The sequence below is a fragment of the Xiphophorus hellerii genome, chromosome 17 (genome assembly GCF_003331165.1).
Source record: "Xiphophorus hellerii strain 12219 chromosome 17, Xiphophorus_hellerii-4.1, whole genome shotgun sequence".
In the NCBI taxonomy this organism is placed as follows: domain Eukaryota; kingdom Metazoa; phylum Chordata; class Actinopteri; order Cyprinodontiformes; family Poeciliidae; genus Xiphophorus; species Xiphophorus hellerii.
This window is the reverse complement of record NC_045688.1, coordinates 5103153-5124216: the sequence shown is the minus strand read 5'-3', so window position 1 is coordinate 5124216 and position 21064 is coordinate 5103153. Positions and strand designations below refer to the sequence as shown.

The 21064-nt window shown below is 41.0% G+C and overlaps 1 protein-coding gene across 1 annotated transcript in view; it reads right to left on the bottom strand.

Moving 5' to 3' along the window:
* The window catches only part of exoc4 (exocyst complex component 4), a 121832-nt gene that overhangs the window by 76050 nt on the left and 24718 nt on the right, over positions 1-21064 (bottom strand). Inside the window, exons 9-11 of the mRNA XM_032589445.1 lie at positions 20685-20830; positions 19453-19541; positions 1136-1232 (exon numbers count right to left, since the gene is read on the bottom strand). Coding sequence (XP_032445336.1) covers positions 1136-1232; positions 19453-19541; positions 20685-20830 — 332 coding nt within the window. The remainder of the gene's footprint in view (positions 1-1135; positions 1233-19452; positions 19542-20684; positions 20831-21064) is intronic.

Here is a 21064-nt window from a genome sequence, read left to right as displayed (position 1 = left end):
CATATTTTTAAATTCACCAGGACAACAACTTACATGTTTCCCTAACTGTACATAAAAAAACTTGGTTCTTAATCTTCTTTTTCTTAATCTAAACAGATAACGTGTGTTCAATGCCTATTAATCAATTAGACGAAAGCTGTCAATATAACTCAAGCAGAAGGAGATGTGAGATGGTTATAGCTACTGAAATGCAATCTGTTTGCTGGCCTAATTTGATCCAATTTATTTAGAAGCCCGTTCCACAATTTAGCAGTAGAGAAATACAACTATATATTTTTTTTTTGTACTTTTAAATAGTATATTTATTCACCATTTGGTATATTAAAACCTTTGTTAACCACCCAAACTACAGCAAATCAGAGAAGCAAAACCCATTTTTATGCATTATAAAAATACCAAATGCTATAAAATCCTTTGCATGTTTGGCCGTTTGTGGAGGAAAGCAACATCCCATTATAATGGATCCTAAAAGGTAATGCATCACTGCTTGAATGCCAATTCAATCAAAGGGTTTCGGTATTAGATTTACTCTGCTCTACTGGGACTATGGCACTGTCCAGAAAACTACCAGATATACAGAATATTAACACAGAAACAGACAGTTTTCAGATGAAAACAATCTAGAAAGAAAATAAAGCAGAACTGGCAGTCAATCCCAATTTAAGGTTTGTATGGAAGAACAGACGTGACATACATCGTTTGAAATCTTTGATGTATGATACTCTGTTTAACGTAAAACAGCTAAAATCAATACCTGGTCACTGAGAGGCCGCGTAATATCATTAGTTTTACATTTTAGTGGTATTGAGTCATGTCCCAGGCATCATAGGTCTTAAGTAGCCTGACCATCCTTCTCTGTCAGACCAGCATGACAAAAGAGACACTTCACACAAGGAGGCAACTTGTACAAATAATGAGTACAGTCTAAAAATATCTGCAGTTAAGAACACAGTCTTATCATTTAGACTTTACTGTTAAATCCTCCATTTTCTCTCCTAAACTTTTTCAGTTATTCTATTTATTTATTGTTTTTTGCTGGTTCTGTGCTAAAACAAAAAAAACCCCAACAAAATCAGATTCTCTTCTTTATTCATTTTTTTTGGTGGGAAATATAGGAAACTGCTCTTTGATTTACCTTAGAAGAGGCTGGAAGATCACAGTGATGTTCCTCGCTCCTGGCTTACACACAAACTTCATTTCTCCGCCTTCGATCAGGTTGTCATCAGCACCACCTGAAGCACAGGAAACAAAGGAGTTACTTAAGAATATTAAAACAGGCAACAGGAAGTACTAGCACTGCAGTGAAACCACCAATAAAGTTGCAGTGAAAATTAGTTTGGTCTGAGTAGGACAAGATAGGACTCTTCTATTTGCTTCACATGTTTAAAAATATCCCAACATATACACAATTCTGAATACTTAGCACTTTTTTATATCTAAACACATCAAGACTTCATCCACTCATTTTATTTTGTAAGGCAGGGTGCAGCACTATAGTGTAAATTTTTGAAGACATTCAGTAACTAGAACTAGAAAGTAACTACAATTAAATAAAACAGACTGCTGTTTGTCTAGGGATGAAACAAATAATTTAATCTGGGTCCTTTTACAGGTTCACTTAGGTCTATACCTGTTGTTAGGTGACTAGTCCTTCAATAAATGTTAGTTGAGAGTAAATAAAACACAAGCGATGTTTAGTGGGTCTCATTTTACAGTAAAATAGGATATAACCACCTTAGACGCATTAAACACAATGCTTAGCCTAATGGAGATTAGTCTTCCGCCGTTGTGGACATATAACTGCGATAGACAGTGGGTTTTAGCCTCAGACCACTGGCAACAATCAATACTTTTAATCAAACCTACATTAGTTTAAAAAATAATGATTCAAAAGATTTAATCGTTGCAGGGGGTACAGTACACCCAAAGCAGACGCATCACTTAATCAACATGGCTCTCCATCACAGATCTAATTGCATCTTACATGCTCAGTCCCCTTCACGCCCCTGCGTCAGTGTGTGGGTGAACCCTACAGCCAACAGGGTTAATCAGAAAATCATTGCCAAGTAACATCCTGGGGGTGGGTGAGCCTACTGCAGACAGGGGAAAAGGTGAGATCAGAGGGGAGACAAAGGACACCAAAGCTCATTACCTTCACTCATCCAGAAGTAATCAATAGATTTGACAGAGAAAGAAATTGCCACGTGTTGTCGATATGGCCGAACACAGAGTGAAAAGGACAGTCCGTGTGTATGTGGGCTTGTACTAATGTTTTCAGAGAATATCACGCTTGAGCACAGGCACACGTGTTTACATATAAGTTCATCGAACAGGAGCATGAAAGCTAAAAGGTGAGCAGCAATACTCCATTTACTATTGTTGACAATTACATTCGCGTTGCGTAGTAAGATTGGACTCAAGAAACCGGAACAAAGGGGCAAAAACTGACGCATCAATGGGTTTTCAATTTTTTGTCGTCTGGTTTTTTGATTTTGAGAAGAAATGTAAATATCAAACCAAGATAGTTTGAGTAAATACAAAGAAGTAGTTTTTCATAAAATAATTTCACTTATTGAGTAAAACAATTTTAAAAAAACTGTCCAAACTACCTGTAGATAACAGAAAAAGTAATTGTTCCCCCTGATAAGCTACAGTGATATACCAAGTATTTAAGATCATTTTGATGAGATAGACCCTGGATTGATTACTTGAAACATACAAATAACAAATCACTTCCACAAAAGCCTGTATGATAACATGAACCAGGCTAAAGAATCTGAAAAGGCAAAACATCATGATCAGAAAAAAACAGAAAAAATGGCAGCCTGCTGCCATAGAAACACAAAGAACTTGTGCTAAGTAAGCACAAACACCAATTAAGTGCTGGAACCAATTTAGTAGAAAAGACACCAGTGAGAGTTGTGAATTGACACCAGTGCTGACCAAAAAGAACACAAAGGCCAGTCTAATGTTTGCTAAAAAGAACACCTAGATCTTTCCCCACTTTTTGAAATATATTTTGAGGACTAAATAGAACTTCTTGGCATCACGAGAAAAAGAACATCAATTGTGACACAGATTTGTGAAAAATGATAGAACCATGAGTTCTGCTCTGTAATACAAACCACTGGTGGTAGTTGTTGTAGAGGAGGCACAATCAGTTTGGTTAAGGAGCTGTTACTTTTTAATGCAAGACCAGGTTGGTTTGGATTGTCATTTTTTGCATTTGGTAAATAAGATAATTTGAGAACTTCATTTTGTATTTACTTGATTTATTTCGGTCAATTTGTTTGATGTCTTCAATTATTTATGTTACAAATTAGCAAAAAAAACCCAAAACAAATAAATCTGTAAGGAGACAATTACTTTTCCACTGCAGAAAAAGTGAAGATAAACTGTATATATTTCTTTTGACTGTGTGCATGTGTTTCTCATTCTGCTGTTTCCATTTGTTTCATTGCCATGTTTCCATGATGAATATGGGCCTTGTGAAGCTCATGTGCTTTAATACAAAGACACCAACGGTAGAGAAGCCAGTTCTGTATTGCCTACCTAACCTTGTATTCAAATGCATATCAGTGCATTGTCCCCTGTGCTGGGCTCCTTAATACATTTCTAATGGAACAAGTTTTATTTGACAAGTGTGGCAGACAACACGCCCCGTACTTTCATTAAAATGACAAGAGAAGCTTTCATTCCTGTTCCTTGCTCTTCAGTCAAGGGTTTCTGATTCTGATCTGTTGCCGTGAAATTTCCCTGCACGGTGAGCCCACTTTCTTGTTGCTATGTGCAGACAACGATGTGGTCCAATTCACTCAAACTTTGCCTTTCTCCATCACACTATACATTCATCCTACCTTCAGTGCCAATTCAATTAAGACTCAATTACAGACTCCTAAACAAAGCTGCCGCCACCGCGCTCATCCTCCTTGCTTCATCATACCCTCTGCTTTTCTCTTTCCCACTCACCGATCACTGGTGTCGAAACTTTTTGTTTTGTACGTCTCTAACTTGCAAACATTCAAGTTGCCATGAATAAAAATCAACATGTCACACACTCTGGGGGAAGATAGCGTTACTTGTTTGCTCCAAGAGCCACATCCAACCGGAAACTGGAAAAGACACACAAACACACGCTGCGAACAGACTAGCGTTTATGCATTCCCAAATGACGGCGACCAATTTAATTTCATGCTCTAAACATCTGCATCCGTGTCAGACAAAGGAGCGAGGCAGAGACCTCATTGATCCGACGGGTCTGGGACCAGCTGCCAACAGGGCATGGCGCTGATGAATATTAATTAGAGGCATTTTAATATGCATGGCATTTTTCAGAGCTGCCACGACGTGACAGGGTGGCTCCGGTTTTTAGGTCAGGATGCCACCAAACTCCAGCCAGTCCTGTCTCGATACAGCCCACTAAAGTTTGATTTAGTGTGCAAGGGAGCCAGTGTGGTTCAATCTGTGTACTTGGGTTGTGTGTTTGTGCCCATTTGTGTCTCCTGAGATGTAGTCTGATTGAGGATTAGCGAGGGGAGCGTGTGGAGGTGGCATGGCGCTCAGTGAGAAGGCAAGTGAGATGTGGGCAGGAAGAGGTGACAAATTCTAATGTAGCCAAATCTGCCTGAAATCCCCCTCGAGGGCCACAGCTCTTTCTGCAACACCTGTCCATACACCCAAGTAGACATGTCACACAGGAATCCATTATAACACCCCCGTGTTACAGAGGCGCAACAAAAAGAATGGTATACATGGTCAGTGACTTTAAATACACACATATGGCAGAAATCCACTCATAAGAAATGTGACACGCGGTCAAAAAAAAAAGCAACACCAACACAAGCTAAAACCCACTCCCACACACAGCGACACCCATCGAGACTCCTGCGGCGTCTAACCATGCACTCCCCAGCCCACAACTAATCAAGTCAGGCAGTGACTTAGTGAAATTGCATTAGCTACACTTTCCTGGGTTTGATGAGAAACAGTCTGATCCTGTGATGAATTTCAGCCCTCCCCAGTTTTAGACGAGGAACGGATGAACTTGTGATTCCTCCTTTAACAGTCTTCCATGTCCCCCGAGTCCACGAGCGTGTCTGTGTACATTAAAAAGTCTGAATAAGGGGCGAGATGAGTAAAGCCACAATGCCAGGCAGAGGACAGGTTGTGATCCTCATACTGCGAGTGCTTTTAATGCAAAATTAGGTGGAAAAAAGCTGTCAGCTAAGTATAGAATGTGAGTTTATCTTTGTTATTACATCTAGTAAAATTATGCCTTGCAAAGGTTGCTACAGTAACTATTTACATATAGTTTTACATCCAAAAACGTCAATACATTGTTTTTGATTGGAAAGCAAAGTTAATCTCAGGGTAGAAAAATTACATGGTTTTCCAATTTTTGTACAAATAATCTAAAAAGTGTCCTTGCTGTAATTCCAGTTAGCAAACTTTAGGGGCGTGTATCTACCAGCTTTGTACATCTAGAGACTAAAACCTTTCCCCACTTGACTTTACATGAAAACTCAAATGCTCAGATTGGATAGAGAGGCTCTGTAACCATGAATTTTAAGGTCCTGCCACAGATTCAGTTGTATTTAGACCTGGACTTTGACTAGGACTGGCCTTCCACAGCATGATGCAGCCACCACCGTGGATGGAAAATATGTTCAGGATGATGTGCAGTGTAGTATACCTGTGAAAAACACTGTTTTGCAAGTTGTCCAAACACAGTTGTGATGTGACAAAATGCAAAATAGCTCAGGTAGTATGAATAGTTTTTCGAGGCATAATGCATTTTTATTAAACATCTACAACAGTTTTGAGTGTGAAATGTTTACATGACCTCACCGTAGCCTCAAAAATGTTCAGCAAATACTCCCTCCAGTTGGCATATTCTAATCCCACCAACACTGTTTCACTTTGAACAAGATACAATACAGGAAATTATTAATATTTATTTTTCATGCTGTTGTCATACCAGCAGTGACAGATGTGAATTCATAAAAATCAGAACCCCTGAGATGCATTGTGTGCAACAGTGACACTTTCAATAATTAATATAACTCAATTTACACCTGAATTTATTTATACTATAACTTATTTATGCATTGTATTCTCAGCTGTGGGGTGGATTTGATCTCGAGGTTGGTGGAGCAAATACCTTTCCATCAAATTAATTTTAATAATAGAAGACTCTCATTATGCCCCAATCAGACATGTAGAAGGTTTGAGTGGAAGAGGATGCCTGAAATTGACCAGAGATTCATGAATTATTGACACAGGATCCTATCTTATTAATTGAGCAGGTCTCAGTTCTGTGAATAAGCAGCCGCCTGAAAGTGAGCATGCACATTTAAATGCAGCTGATTTGTACGGAGAGAATGTGGCCTGAATTGATCACACCAAAACTCATTTTCATAGCATAAAAGCTACAGATAAATGAGACTGTTCAGGGTGAAAATTGAATTATCCTATATATATATATATATATATATATATATATATATATATATATATATATATATATATATATATATATATATATATATATATATATACTGTATATTCCCAACTATTTGGACAATTTTGATTTAAATATGCAGAACTTGCGAACACCAGATTGGGGGAGGGGGTGGACAAGAACTGCCTCGTATTTGCTTCTGCAAACACTAAAATTTGATAAACAAACTATAAAAGTACTAGTTCTGCAGAAACCAGCTGATCAAATGTTACCTTATACATTTGGGTGCTTGTAGAAATAAATGATTTCCACTTCTCTATGTTCAATTTGTATTTTAAAGAAGTTATAAAATTTTTTGCAGCAGCAGGGATAAGGTTGATTAACAACCTTACAACTTGAATGCAAAAGTCAATTTGGTTTACAGTCATATCAGGCGCAAAAACACATTCAGTAAGACGCAGGTTGACATATGGAATCACACAACAAAGTTCAATGTCACTTGTTCAAGGCTCATAGATATAGAGGATATCTATTAATTAATATCAACAATTGTAGCAAAAAAGGAAGAACTGTCTACATTTCTTCAGGTTGGGTGTTTGAAGACATGGTCTACACTCTGCAGGGCAGACAAAGGGAAAAGAGGGATCAAAAACAATGCTTTGAGTCTTTGAAATGACCCTCACATATGGCTTTAAAATCGTGTTGCTTTTATGTTTGAAATAAAAACTGTGCAGAGTGATGGAGGTTATAAATATTTCATAGTAATCCATTCCTCAAAAGCAACAGCAATTTCTTGAAATTAGAGCTTTCAGCAGAGATAATCTTCAAATACAAATAATTGTGGTTCAAAACTTTGAAAGAGTCTATTTGTATGTTCTGTTAATTATGTACCTTACGTACATCACGGCTGTTAACAGATTTCTTTAAATTAATCCAGGAATATATATCAGGATAACTCAGAAGCAGCCTTTGTTAGCAAAAGTTAGTTTTAACTTTACAGGAAAGACAGAATGGCTTAAATAAAAAAAACAAATAAACACATTCTATTAGACGTGTTAAAAGTGGTCATCACATGTCTGAACATAAAAGGGGTAATAAACGTAATACTTACAGTTTATGTGGTGCTTTTATCTAAATTGCTTTTGGCGAGTAAATTTAATTCCTCCAATGGAGCCCACTATCCCCCAACTGGCCATGGAGATCCTAACGCAATTCAACACTCTTTTGTTCTTGAAATAACAGTGAAGTAAGCAGAAAGTCAAGTTGTAGGTGAATGTGTTTGAAGATATGGGAGAAACAACCACCCGGAAAACTAAGTGCCATCACATCTTTGATTAGACCCAGCAGGGAATCAGGCAGCTTCAGTGCACTCCTCTACATTACTGGAAGGACCTGTTGCATGCTGGGTATACCAGAGGTGTGCCTGTGTATTTAACAGCTCAGCTGTTACAGTGTAGATGTCAACGTCTGCACAGCCGCAAGTTCCAAATGCCCTTCTTCCAGCAGTCTTACCCTCCTCTATCCATTTTTCATTTGTTCTTCTCCAATCAGCTAGTATGAGATTAAAAGTAAACACAGGGGTGACAGGCAAAGCCAGCAATTATGACAGGTCCATGCTGATTAAAATTAGCCTCAGGCTTTGAAAATAAACCAGGTTTCTTCTTACTGATTAAATGTCTGCACGGAGTAAACTATTATAACCCACTCCTTTTCTCCCTGTGTTGTCCTCTGCAACTCTTTGTGTTTTGGATTGAGATTACATTTCCCACTGTGTGTAACTGAACAAATCACAGATTTTGCCCTTGTCAATGATTTCACCCAAAGGGGTTTGAAGTGTGGTTAAGTCTGTACATGTAATGGAGCTTTGATTAATAATTATTTCTAAAAGGAACAAAATTGATCAAAGTCATAAGGTATTTTTATTATTATTTCTTAGATCCAACCCTCCGATTCAGATTTTGACAAATGTTGACTTTTTCCCCCAGTCCACATTTGGGGAACAAAAGATAGAAGACATAAGATAGAAAATGTGACGCATATTCTTCGATAGATGGCTGAAGTTTGTTTGCAACAAAGATTAAGGTAATACCACTTTATCCTATCGACATGTAGCAATGTGAGTTCCTCCAGCTAGTCCTAGATGATTTCAACACCATACAAATCTAATAAAAGAGAAATTTTAATATACTTGATCAGTTAAATAGTCCAAACTTTCTATAATTAGCACACTTCTGCATGTTTTTTAGTTTATACAAACCACATAGCAATGAGTTTCTGATTCATCTACTGAAATACTCAGATGAAATGAATACTAAATTGATTCATGTAATGATTTTGGTATCCGTGTGTGTCCCTACCTCATGCTGTGCCAAACTGGCACTTTTCTACTTTGCTTGTTTGTGTGCTTTCACCATTTAAGGAAGCAGATGAATGAATGATTATGTCAGTGCAATTTCAACCAAAGTTGAGACGCAAACTGCAGACACTTCAGCTGAATAAGAAATCTTCGACAAGTTTTCAATACAAAGCTCCACATCTGCTGCTGCTCCATCTGGACAGTCTGCCTATACTTGAGATGAGTGATGGCGGGCGTGGGTGTGTGTGTGTTTGTGGGGGGGGGAGGGGGGGGGGGGTGCGCATGATGCCTCTGACTCTACTAACAAGATAACAAGATCCCTTTCTAGTAGGTGCTGAACTTTAAGGTACCACTACTGCCATATTTTAAACCTTCATTTTTTTTAATTTTTTTTTTTAACCTTTATTTAACCAGGTAAACCCCATTGAGATCTAGATCTCATTTTCAAGAGGGACCTGGGCAGATTGGTAACCCTTGCTACTCTGATATTTATCTGCGATTTAGAAAGTTTTTGACCTTATCTAAAGTCAGAACCATCTGTCATTACAGTATCGGCTTTGCGATACTTGACCATCAACATCAAACAACAATCCAGAGTTTGTATAATTATGATTTATTGAACTATTTCAATATCACAAATATTTCTTGTGCTTAAACCAAAACATTTCATAATGGTTGTAGTATATTAACTATTATGTCTAACCTTGGATGACCTAAATGTTATTCAAGGTCCTTTTTGTTCAGAATTACAGCACTTTATCCATCTTTGGGCTCCTGTACTTAGGATCTTTACTCTAGTAGATGTCACAGCTGTTAAGTGAAAGTGAAAGAATCATGACCTAAAACAACTTGTGGTTTTACGTGTCTCAAAAAATATTTAAAAAAATTAGCAAAAGCTATCAAACAAAAAGAGGTGCCACATGGCTCATCGATAGAGCAGGCACACCATGGGGAGAGGCTAGAGCCCTTGATTCCCAGCCCCAGGCCATTTACTGCATCTCTTCCTCTTCTGTCTCTGTCCTTCTCTTGTTCAGCTACTGTTGAATAAAGGCCACTAGTGCCATAAAACCTTAAAAAAATGGAAACAAAACTGCTGTAACAGCCATCTTAATGATACTGATACCAATACCAAACCCCTCAGGTTTATGAAATTGTGGCTTCCAAAGCACAAGTCAAAGAGCAAATTTAATTTGGGGGATTTTGAGGTGCTGGAAAACAAAAAACTAATTTTTAGGTTACAGACCAAACAATTCCATCAGTTTAATCAATGCCTCCAGTTCAGTAAATATCTGGGGGCTGGTTATTTAAATCTCTAAAATAATTTCCATCCTCTTGCTTTATCTCACTAAAAGAATACAGCAGGTTTGATGAGTTACTCTACAATCAGAAACCAACACTGTTGTTAAAAGTTAATTTTCCATACTTTTCCCAAGCGCCGCTCGAATTTCAGCAACAAAACAACTATAATTGAATAACTGCGCCCACAGCACATGATGATTTAACAATGTGTGCATTTGTGTGCACGCATCTCTGATATTGTTTTAAGCATTATCTTATTACATCTATTTACAGCCAAATTGAACATGATGAGCCAGAACAAACAGAATAACTGCTGCTAGATAAGACATGCTGTATTGTGTATGTGTGTCTTTTTTCACAACAAGAAAAGATCTGCAGTTACTATTCTGAGTAATGGAGAGCCAGGAAAAATATGCACTTTGCATCTTACATATTCACCTAGTTATGCTTCAGTTGAAGTCAGAAAATACAAAACAAAAAGGCATTGAAGACTGAATAGACATCATGTTTCTTCAGATGTTCTGGTAGCATATTGACTGATTTCATGCATGCATGTGAAAAACCTTTGATCAGAAACCCCACGACAACTACTGATGTGACATCTTAATTGCTAATGATCCACAAGAAATGAATAGAATAAAATAGAATTCAACTTTATTGTCATTGCACTGTCACAAGTACAAGCAACGAGATGTAGTTTGCATCTATCCAGAAGTGCTCTACGAGATATAAATATTTATTTACAGATGTACAAGACTATGTATGTATGGACTGTAAGGGGTTATAGCAAGAGATATAGATATTGTGTATAAATATAAATATGGGAGCTATATGCACAGATTATACAGATTATAATGGTACTGTCAAATGAAAAAAAATCTCATACTGATAATTTGATATGATTCTGCCAAGACAGAAAAAATGATTTTGTGGCCTTTCCTTTTGAGGAGGTCAATTACAACCACAAAAATATACTTAACTGTTTATTTCTTGCAAACTCCAGTTTTAGTTTAAAATATAAAATTACCAAAGCTTAATCATTTCTGTCTATTAAATCATTAACGCGCAACAATGAATGCTATCCGCAAGCTTAGGGCGATAGTATTTAAGTTTCTTGCAATGGGAAAAGTGTCAGGATCTGTGTTTTTCTGTGTTTATTTAGAGTTTTCTGTGTCCTTAGTCTCTTCGTTGTCCTGTCCTCCCCTTGATTGTTCCCAGGTGTGTCTCGTCTCTGTGATTACCCTCCCGTGTATTTAACTCCACCTGTGTTCCTTGTTCCTCGTCGGGTCCTCGTCAATGTCTAGTCTGTTCGTCGTCGGTGTGTCTCTGTGCGAGCTGCCGTGTACTGGACTTATTTATTATTAAAACATCATAATTCATCTTACCTGGGTCCGCTGCGTCTGCCTCACCACCAACACCACCCGCACTTCATGACAGAAGGACCCGACCATACCGAACGGTGAGAATGCAGCATATGGCCCAGCACGACCAGGAGGCATGGTTCCAGCAGCAGTTGGAGTTGGCTCAGCGGGATCTCTACAAGGACGTAGAGATCCTGCCATCTCCGCTGCTGCTGGAAGAGATGGGACTGGTGTCGGACTACACCCTGGCGATTAGCCAACGCCAGATGCTACCAGTCCCCACCCCAAAGCCCTCCGGATTCGGCCCCCGCCGTTACTCACGCCGGGGGAGACAGCGACGTGAGCCGCCGGTGAACCCGGCCCCTCGTCGCCTTCCGGATCCGTCACCTCCGCTGTCAGCCCGGAGACGGCGACGTGAGCCGCCGGCAGACCCGGCCCCTCGTCGCTTTCCGGAGCCGCCACCTCCGCTGCCCGCTCGGAGACAGCGACGTGAGCCGCCGGCAGACCCGGCCCCTCGTCGCTTTCCGGAGCCGCCACCTCCACCGTCAGCCCGGAGACAGCGACGTGAGCCGCCGGTGGACCCGGCCCCTCGTCGCCTTCCGGAGCTGTCACCTCCGCGGCCGGTTCCAAGGCTTCGCTGCGGCTCGCCCCCGCGGCCGGTTCCAAGGCTTCGCTGCGGCTCGCCCCCGCGGCCGGTTCCCAGGCTTCGCTGCGGCTCGCCCCCGCGGCCGGTTCCTAGGCTTCGCTGCGGCTCGCCCCCGCGGCCGGTTCCAAGGCTTCGCTGCGGCTCGTCCCCGCGGCCGGTTCCCAGGCTCCGCTCCGGCTCGCCCCCGCAGCCGGCCCCGAGGCTCCGCTCCGGCTCACCTCCAGCCGGCGCACCCGAGGCCGAATCAGCCGGCGTTCCAGCCGGCGCACCCGAGGCCGAATCAGCCGGCGTTCCAGCCGGCGCACCCGAGGCCGAATCAGCCGGCGTTCCAGCCGGCGCACCTTCCGAGACTCCCAGCGTTCCTTCCGAGACCCAGACCCCCAGCGTTCCTTCCGAGACTCTCTGCGTTCCGACTCAGACTCTCTGCGTTCCTCCTGAGACCCTGACCTCCAGCGTTCCTCCTGAGACCCTGACCTCCAGCGTTCCTCCTGAGACCCTGACCTCCAGCGTTCCTCCTGAGACCCTGACCTCCAGCGTTCCTCCTGAGACCCTGACCTCCAGCGTTCCTCCTGAGACCCTGACCTCCAGCGTTGCACCCGAGACCGAGACTCCCTGCGTTCCACCCGAGACCGAGACTCCCTGCGTTCCACCCGAGACCGAGACTCCCTGCGTTCCACCCGAGACCGAGACGCCCTGCGTTCCACCCGAGACCGAGACTCCCTGCGTTCCACCCGAGACCGAGACTCCCTGCGTTCCACCCGAGACCGAGACCCCCTGCGTTCCACCCGAGACCGAGACCCCCTGCGTTCCACCCGAGACCGAGACTCCCTGCGTTCCACCCGAGACCGAGACCCCCAGCGTTCCGACCGAGACCCCCTGTGCTCCACCAGAGACCCTGCCTCGGGGGGCTCGTCGTCGCCGTCTGTGGGCGGCCCCCGGGACTCATCGCCACCTCCAGCGCCGCGGACGGCCGCCGGACGGCCTCCGTGGTTCCCGCCTCCAGCACCGCGGACGGCCGCCGGACCGCCTCCGTGGTTCCCGCCTCCAGCGCCGCGGACGGCCGCCGGACCGCCTCCGTGGTTCCCGCCTCCAGCGCCGCGGACGGCCGCCGGACCGCCTCCGTGGTTCCCGCCTCCAGCGCCGCGGACGGCCGCCGGACCGCCTCCGTGGTTCCCGCCGCCGCGGACGACCGCCGGACCACCTCCGTGGTTCCTGCCTCCTTTGTCTCCGCCCACCCTGTGGGTAGTTTTTTGTTGTTTTTGGACTCTTGGCCCTTCTTGTGTTTCCGCCCACGATGGTGGGTAGTTTTTTGTTTTTCTGGACTCTGGCCCCCCGTCCAGCGCCCCTCCGCCCACCCTTGTTGTGTTTTTGTTTTTTGGGCGTCTGGTAGCCGCCCTTGAGGGGGGGGTACTGTCAGGATCTGTGTTTTTCTGTGTTTATTTAGAGTTTTCTGTGTCCTTAGTCTCTTCGTTGTCCTGTCCTCCCCTTGATTGTTCCCAGGTGTGTCTCGTCTCTGTGATTACCCTCCCGTGTATTTAACTCCACCTGTGTTCCTTGTTCCTCATCGGGTCCTCGTCAATGTCTAGTCTGTTCGTCGTCGGTGTGTCTCTGTGCGAGCTGCCGTGTACTGGACTTATTTATTATTAAAACATCATAATTCATCTTACCTGGGTCCGCTGCGTCTGCCTCACCACCAACACCACCCGCACTTCATGACAAAAAGATTTTAAAAGGATGACACACAACTGTGTATCTAGATTTTACTTTTCACCTACCTGAGGTCAGCAAAATTGCAAACCATGTTAAAAATCTATTAGAATAGCAAAACAAAGAAAAATCAAGGAGATAGAAAAATGTTTGTTCATCCTAGTATCCTACAATAATGCTGCAATCTCATCTTTTCTAAGTCAGCAGCCAAACACCCATCCCTACTTATATTTATTATACACAGCGGAAATTATACAAGAGGAAAAAATAATGAGAGCCAAGGGGAGCATCAATAGTAGCAAAGCAGACTTCCTTGACATTCTAGCATCATAATCCTGTAATAACCATTGACTTTTCCTGCCGACAATTTTCAGTTCTATCTAATGCATTTATGAATATAATGAATTATAATCGCAAGGTCAATGGAAGTCAAATATTGATCCCTCCAAAAGATGAGGGATCAATGATTATCCTTGAAATCTGCTTAGAAGTATGAAAAAAAAGTTACAGGAAAAGACATAGCTGACAAGACAGCCTATTGAATTCGGAGCAAGAATTAATGAAAGGTAATTGAAGTGCATCCATAAAATAACAGCGTAATCTTTAAAGGTGTCATGTTTATTCACCTCAGAATGAGTGACACAAGTATCTGCTGAGACAATGAAAGGGCCAAGCTCGCATTACTTTCCCCACCGAGCAATCCCAGTCCCCAACGGTGTAGCATCACACATCACTTGGAAGAAACATCGTGTCTGGTACTACACCTTCCAAACGCGAACATGCACACCTATGCGAGCACATGCCTTTTAACATCTGCCGGCCTCACCTGTAATATCCTGCTCACTATCACCTCCACCCCTGTATCTCCCACTAGACACTTTTCCATTTGCACCTCATCTCCCACTGTCCTCAATTGGGCTGTACAAATCAGCTTGACAACGAACGCCACTTCTGGTCTCATCTCTCTTCTCCCCCTCCCTTTCTCAATGTTCAGTGTTCTGTCATGGGGATATGGGGCTATTATACATAAACAAGAAGTCCCTAATACAGAACAGGCTTTTTTTCTGCAACAAGACCTACTATTAGGTATTAAAGGATGACTAGAAAGAGAGCTGTTTGTAACTAGATTGCTTGCTCAGGGAGACCCAGCCAGACTGTTCTCTTTGCCAGACTCGCTGGGAACAAGTCAATTTGAATATCAAAAGGGAAAACAGTGAATGTGTGAAATAGATTTCGAACCAAACTGATTATGAATACGTCTTGGAAGTGAAGAGGGAATGAAAGCTGGGAGCATTGGGAATAGGACTTTTGTGCACACGCTTGCAGGAAAAATTTGTAAGTCCAATATGTGCATGTTTGTTTATGTGCAAACGTGCAATGACAGGCGGACTGAGGGCTGCTATCAAAAGGGGAGGGGTTGTCACTTCAAACGTGCCCTGGGGCAAGGCAATATTGTACAAAACACAATGAAGGTTCAGGATACAAAGAGGAATAAAATATAAAAAAAGGCAATAAATGCATTACAGGGCACTGTAAGACTGCAGCAGTTATTAGGATACATTCACACTTCACCTCCCAGATGACCGCTGAGGCCTACACACAGCAGAAAGGCAATAAAAAAGGAGAGACCAAACATCTAAAAGTATGGAGGCAGCAGGGACATGCAGAGGAAGATAGGGGAATGGTAACACGGCTATAGATGGGAAAACGTGTTATTTTCATCATTTATTCATGGAGATTGTGATTGAATCTGGATCTGTACTCTGCAAAGGACACGCATGCACATCCAACACAGTATATACACATTCATTTACACACAGACAGCCATGGGAGCGGGTGTATGTAACGCCAACACACACACACACACCAACTCTCCGGCTTGCAGCTTCAATACATACATTCAGATCACAAATTCCAGATGTGGCCACATATGGAGCTGTAATGAAGTCTTCAGATGAAGCACTGGACTAATTGAAGCATACACAATGAGGAGTGCAATTAAGTCTCCTTGTGCGTTTGTGTGTGTATTTGGAGCATGTGAATGAGGGCTTGTGCAGCTTTATGTGTGTGTAAAAATGATAGATGGGAGGCCCCTACAACACTCAGGAGAAATGAATTACATACATTACAGATTAATTTCAAAGCCATTAGAGTTGTGAGAATGCAAAAACATAACATGACTATATTAATACAACTGCTTTGTTTCTTAGTTACAGAAACTGTGGCAACTTCTGCAAGGGGAAAGGCAATCATTAGTGAACAATTTTAGCAGCAACCACACTCTGAGATGCATCTTTTCTACTTTACTTTTTGACATTGTGCAGTCATTGAAACTGTTTGACATGCAAAGCAATTTGTTTTTCTATAAGAAATAATATTATGTCAGAAAGAAAAGTTAATTGCTTTACTATTGTTGAATATTTCAATAACAATATAGTTTACAATGAGCCCTCATTTCTCAAGCTGTTTTCTTTCTTTACCTTCATCTTTGTCGACTGCAGAATGTCCACCACTGAAAATATATATCCCAGTGTCGCCATTGAAGGCAGTAAAAATCACTCGTACAGGCAAAACATAATTCGGCATGCACAACTTGTAAGGCTAATGCTTGAAATATAATATTCAACTAAATTTAGCCTTTGAGCAGTCTTTTGCAATTGCAATATAACAAACTCCTGATATCACAAATCCCTGATATTGCAAGAAGATTACAATTTAGTTTTATATTACACACTGAGATAAAACCATAGATGTATAGAAGTAACTATGTGGTAAAAGGAGTTCACGCCTATAGAGAACAGCTACAGGCGCAGTTTACTACTTTAGTATACTAAAGCTGTCATTTGTAGAGGGTTTCCCAAGTAGTTTTGAACCATTGCTTCAACAAAAAAGTGTTTTTTTTATTTCAGCTTGAAATTTGGTCTATGAAAATGAGGTCATTTTCAAACCGTTGTCACTGCTTTTACAGTCTAGCAGTGGCATGACAAGATCTTATGGCTTTAACAGTTCTCATCAGACAGTCTGTCTTGTTAAGCTTATGTTTCAGTTGAGTTGAGTTTATATAAACCCTGGATTTGAGCGAGTACTTTTAACTCACAACTCTAGGTTTGAGGCGCACACACACACACATCACATCTTTGAAATGTACATTTCACTTTACGATTATTCACTTTTGTTGGTCTGTAGCATAAACCCCCAAAATATATTAAAGTTTGGATCTGTAACCTAAATGTAAACAAGTTTAAAGTGTGTGAATAAATCTGCTGGTGGCATGCTGTTCTATTGAAGAGTTTCACATTTTTGCCCAACATAAAAGTAAGTGGTGCTCAATCTAAATAATTTTGCGGTCTACTATGTTAGTCACTGTTTTTATGCATTTAATATTAGGGCATAAGTGGATGCAGGTGGAGGAAAAAGTACAGGAGCAGTGGCAAAAAGCCTTCAAGGCTAAGTTTCTTGGTGTTGGAGTTAATAACTGCAGTGAGGTGAAGTAGACCACTGGAGGAAAAAGAAACGACTTTAGGAAACACCAGGCAGGAGACACACATGACTAATCTTTAAGTGTAGAGTAATCCCAAAGCCGAAAGTATTCATCAACTCAATCTCTATTTTCTAACTCTTTTCCTCTCCCTCCCTGCCCACTAAGTTTAATTTAAAAGGAGGAAAAAGTCCCTTTCCACAAAGTCTCAATACATATTTTTTTAATTTCTTCCCTCTGAAGTCTCTTAATGGCTTCTTCGCTGGACCCTGATGAAAACAATGACTTTTAACCTTCCTCCTGCTCCCTCCCTCCCCCCATCCATCTCTCCACTCCCTCCATCACAGTCGACTTATTTCACTTTCTAAATGATTTCTTACTCTTTCAATCTCTTCTCAGCCATTCAGGCCGAGGCTCGGGCTCACAGACGGTGCTACACATTGTGACAGGTGAAATGAAAGCCAAGAGGAATCTCATCTTCTTATAAGCGCTCCGAGGCATTCAGTCAGTCAAAAAAAATTTAGTTTTCTACCTTCTTTCTTAGGCGCTGACAGATGGAAGAAGAAAAAATGAGGCTTTATGTGGAAACTATTTAGAGTTTTCTTTTATCCACAGTTCATCAATGCTGCTCTTCTAGTTTATATTTACATCCTTCCCACTTTTCCTGTTACAGAAGGAAATAAAGGAAGGATTGCAATGTTTACCGTGACTGTATGTGCGATTAGCTAATAATGCAGCTTACACTTTGGTGAAAAGGTATTTGCTCCTTTAGAACTTTGTTCTGGTTTCCTTTGTTGCCACACTTTAGAACATTAAACAAAGCTTAATGGTGAACATAGATAGCATGACTGAACACAATACAGAAGTTTACAATAATTTAATTCATTAAAGCGAAAAAACTATTCATACCAATCAGAGTCCATATATTATATAGTTTGGGGGAAAAAAATTATGAACCAATGAGACAAAAACATTTTCAAAGGGGTCAGTCCACAAAAATCCTGCCTAAAACTAAAATAGTATATTAATGATCAAACAAAAGTGGTGGTAGTATGATGGTCTGGGGTTGTTTTGCTACTTTGGGACCTGGACAACTTACCATATTTGACAAAACTATAAATTTTGATGCTCACAAAAAAGAAATAATCTTAAAACAAGAATCTCTGACAATACATTTGTGATGGTAAAATGAATGAACGTTGAAGCAAAGCACCAAGTCAACCTCTGAATGGCACACGTAAAAGTCAATACAATGAAGGTTTCGGAGTGGTGTAGTTAAAGCATAGCCTTAAATCTAATTTAGTTAATCTTTAATAAGTTGTTCATGCTTGAAAAACTCTGCAATGTGAGAAAATCTGTAGTGGGCTAAAAACATTTTTACGGCGCTGTATTTGTGCATATCATTTTTTTACCCATCAACAAGGAATTGGATAAGAAAAAAAGTAAGGCAGCAGACAGCAAACATCGCCATCAGGCATCGCTGATTGAAACCTCAAGGTCACAGGCAGACGCACAGAGAGCCAGAGAAGAGAAAAAACAGAAGAGGTTCGGGCAGCAGCACCATTCAGGCTCTCCAGGGTCCAGCTGTGTAGCTCACTTACTGAGCTATTTTGTGCGTGTGAATGTGTGAGCGAGAGCTTTTTAAGGGCTTCTCCCTGTAGGCGGATTCTGCAAAGTCACCCTGTTCTCTGCATCTCGTCAATCTCTTTCTCTATCGCGGCTTGGCGCTCCACACTCCTGTTGTCTGCCTTTCTTTTTTTTTTTTGTTCCTAAGTGCAACTCCTCGAACTGTGACATGCCCTTTCTCTCTCTGAGCACCATTACTCCCTCCTCTTTCATACTTCCAATTCCAACTCTTCACCTCAATCAGCATCTGAGTGAATCCCTCCACCTTTACAAAGTCTGACCAAACCCCACCACTTTTAACTACTCAGTTCTTCCAATGCACTATACACAGAAATCTTACCATTTTACAATCTGAGATTCACCTCTGCTGTCCTTTTATCTTCTCTCTTATCACCAATGTTTCCACAGTCAACTTATTCCATTTAGATTACTTCCCCACATCTTTATCTTGCTGTCAAGTATTAAACTCTGCAACTTCATCGCGCACTCCTCAGTTCATCTACCAGTCCCCCTCCTCACCTTGTAATTCTCCGCTTTTGCTGTAAAGTTCTCGTCTTTGTTCTCTCAGGTAGGCACTCATGCTGATTGCATGGGACGATGACTCAAACCTGCGAATAAAACAAAGGATTCAGTAATAATTAGGAATGTAACTTAAGGTTGAGAGAAATTGCAAAGAATTTCAGGGCTGATATTCATCAATTTGTTGACACAAATCTACTCATTTAAAAGATAAACAGTTATGCCACATTATAAAATTAAACTGGTAATAATATTTATTTGATATCAAAGATATTTTAGCTACTTGGCAGTGATCCCTAACCCTCATGAGAACAGACGTTACACTTAAATACCCACTATAATATGCAGTTGTCAAGTTGACTTCTCTTTAACTCAGAACCTTTCTAAACTATATAAAGCCTTGTTTTGTCATTGTGCATGTTGGTAATGAAAGATTCTTCAGAGTATAGTAAAGCTTTTCTCTCTCTGGGTAAATTTAAAGCAAATTTATGGATTTATGTGACATTAGAATTATACTGATATTCTTAAACTGTCCCTTGCACCTGCAATATGTTGACACTAACTTGTTTTGTTTTTATTATGCATTTTGATGCTAAGTATTATGTTGTAACAATGTGCCCTCTTAACCACCTTCTTGCTTTTAAAAAGCAAGAGTAATCTCAAAGGACCTCTTGATTTATTAAAGGTCAAAACAATATTAAAGCTTAACATCGATATATTATTTGCACAGATACTTTTGGTTTGATTAGTAATAACAATAGCTTTAACAAAACAACAAAATAATGGTATGTAAAAGGTCAATTTGAAAGTGTTAACCTAATCATGCTTATTCCCAGCTAACCTACAACCTAAAACAGTTGCACTCTGTTGTCCACAAAAGGTCATGACGACATGACCTTAAAGATTTCTTGATTTAGGCTCAAAACATCCGAGGTTTCAGTCATCATCCTTTCTGCTATGTCATTGATCAATGGATGGACACTGCTTCTCATGCACAGATAGATAACTAATATTATTCTGTGTACTATATCTAGAGTTTATTGTGGCTGAAAAAGAATGATCTTTCAATTCCTGTTTTTAAAGAAAAGAGGCGGAATCGCAATAAAGTTGACCTTGACCTTGTGCACACAGTGAGATTTTGACATTCATGCCCAGGATGACTTTAAATATTTGACCATATCGTTACATGTGAAAACCTATATGGTCTTTCAAGCCAAGAAAGGGATTCTTACTTGAACAGTGACTGTTTGGCACGCTGGGGTTTTTTCTTGGCGAAGAAGGCAGCAAACTCACTGCCGGTGCTGGCATAGGAGAGCTGAGCCGACTGCTCAGTGGAACTGCGGCTGTTCTTCACATCCAGATACTCCATCAGCAGAACCTTAAATGCAAAGAGTGTGTTAGGTTAAAGGTAAAATAAAGGCATGAAGACATTTCGTGTTTTGCTTGTGTTATGTTTGAGAGAAACAGGAACTGTCCTTCAGCTATGTGACATAAGCTCTTGTGCTTCTGACAAAAATTAAAGAAAGAAAATCATTTGGATAACCACAAAACTTCTGACAACTTTTTGGATAAGTACAACAAATCAGTTTTTTTTTTTAGCCTTTTAAGTATG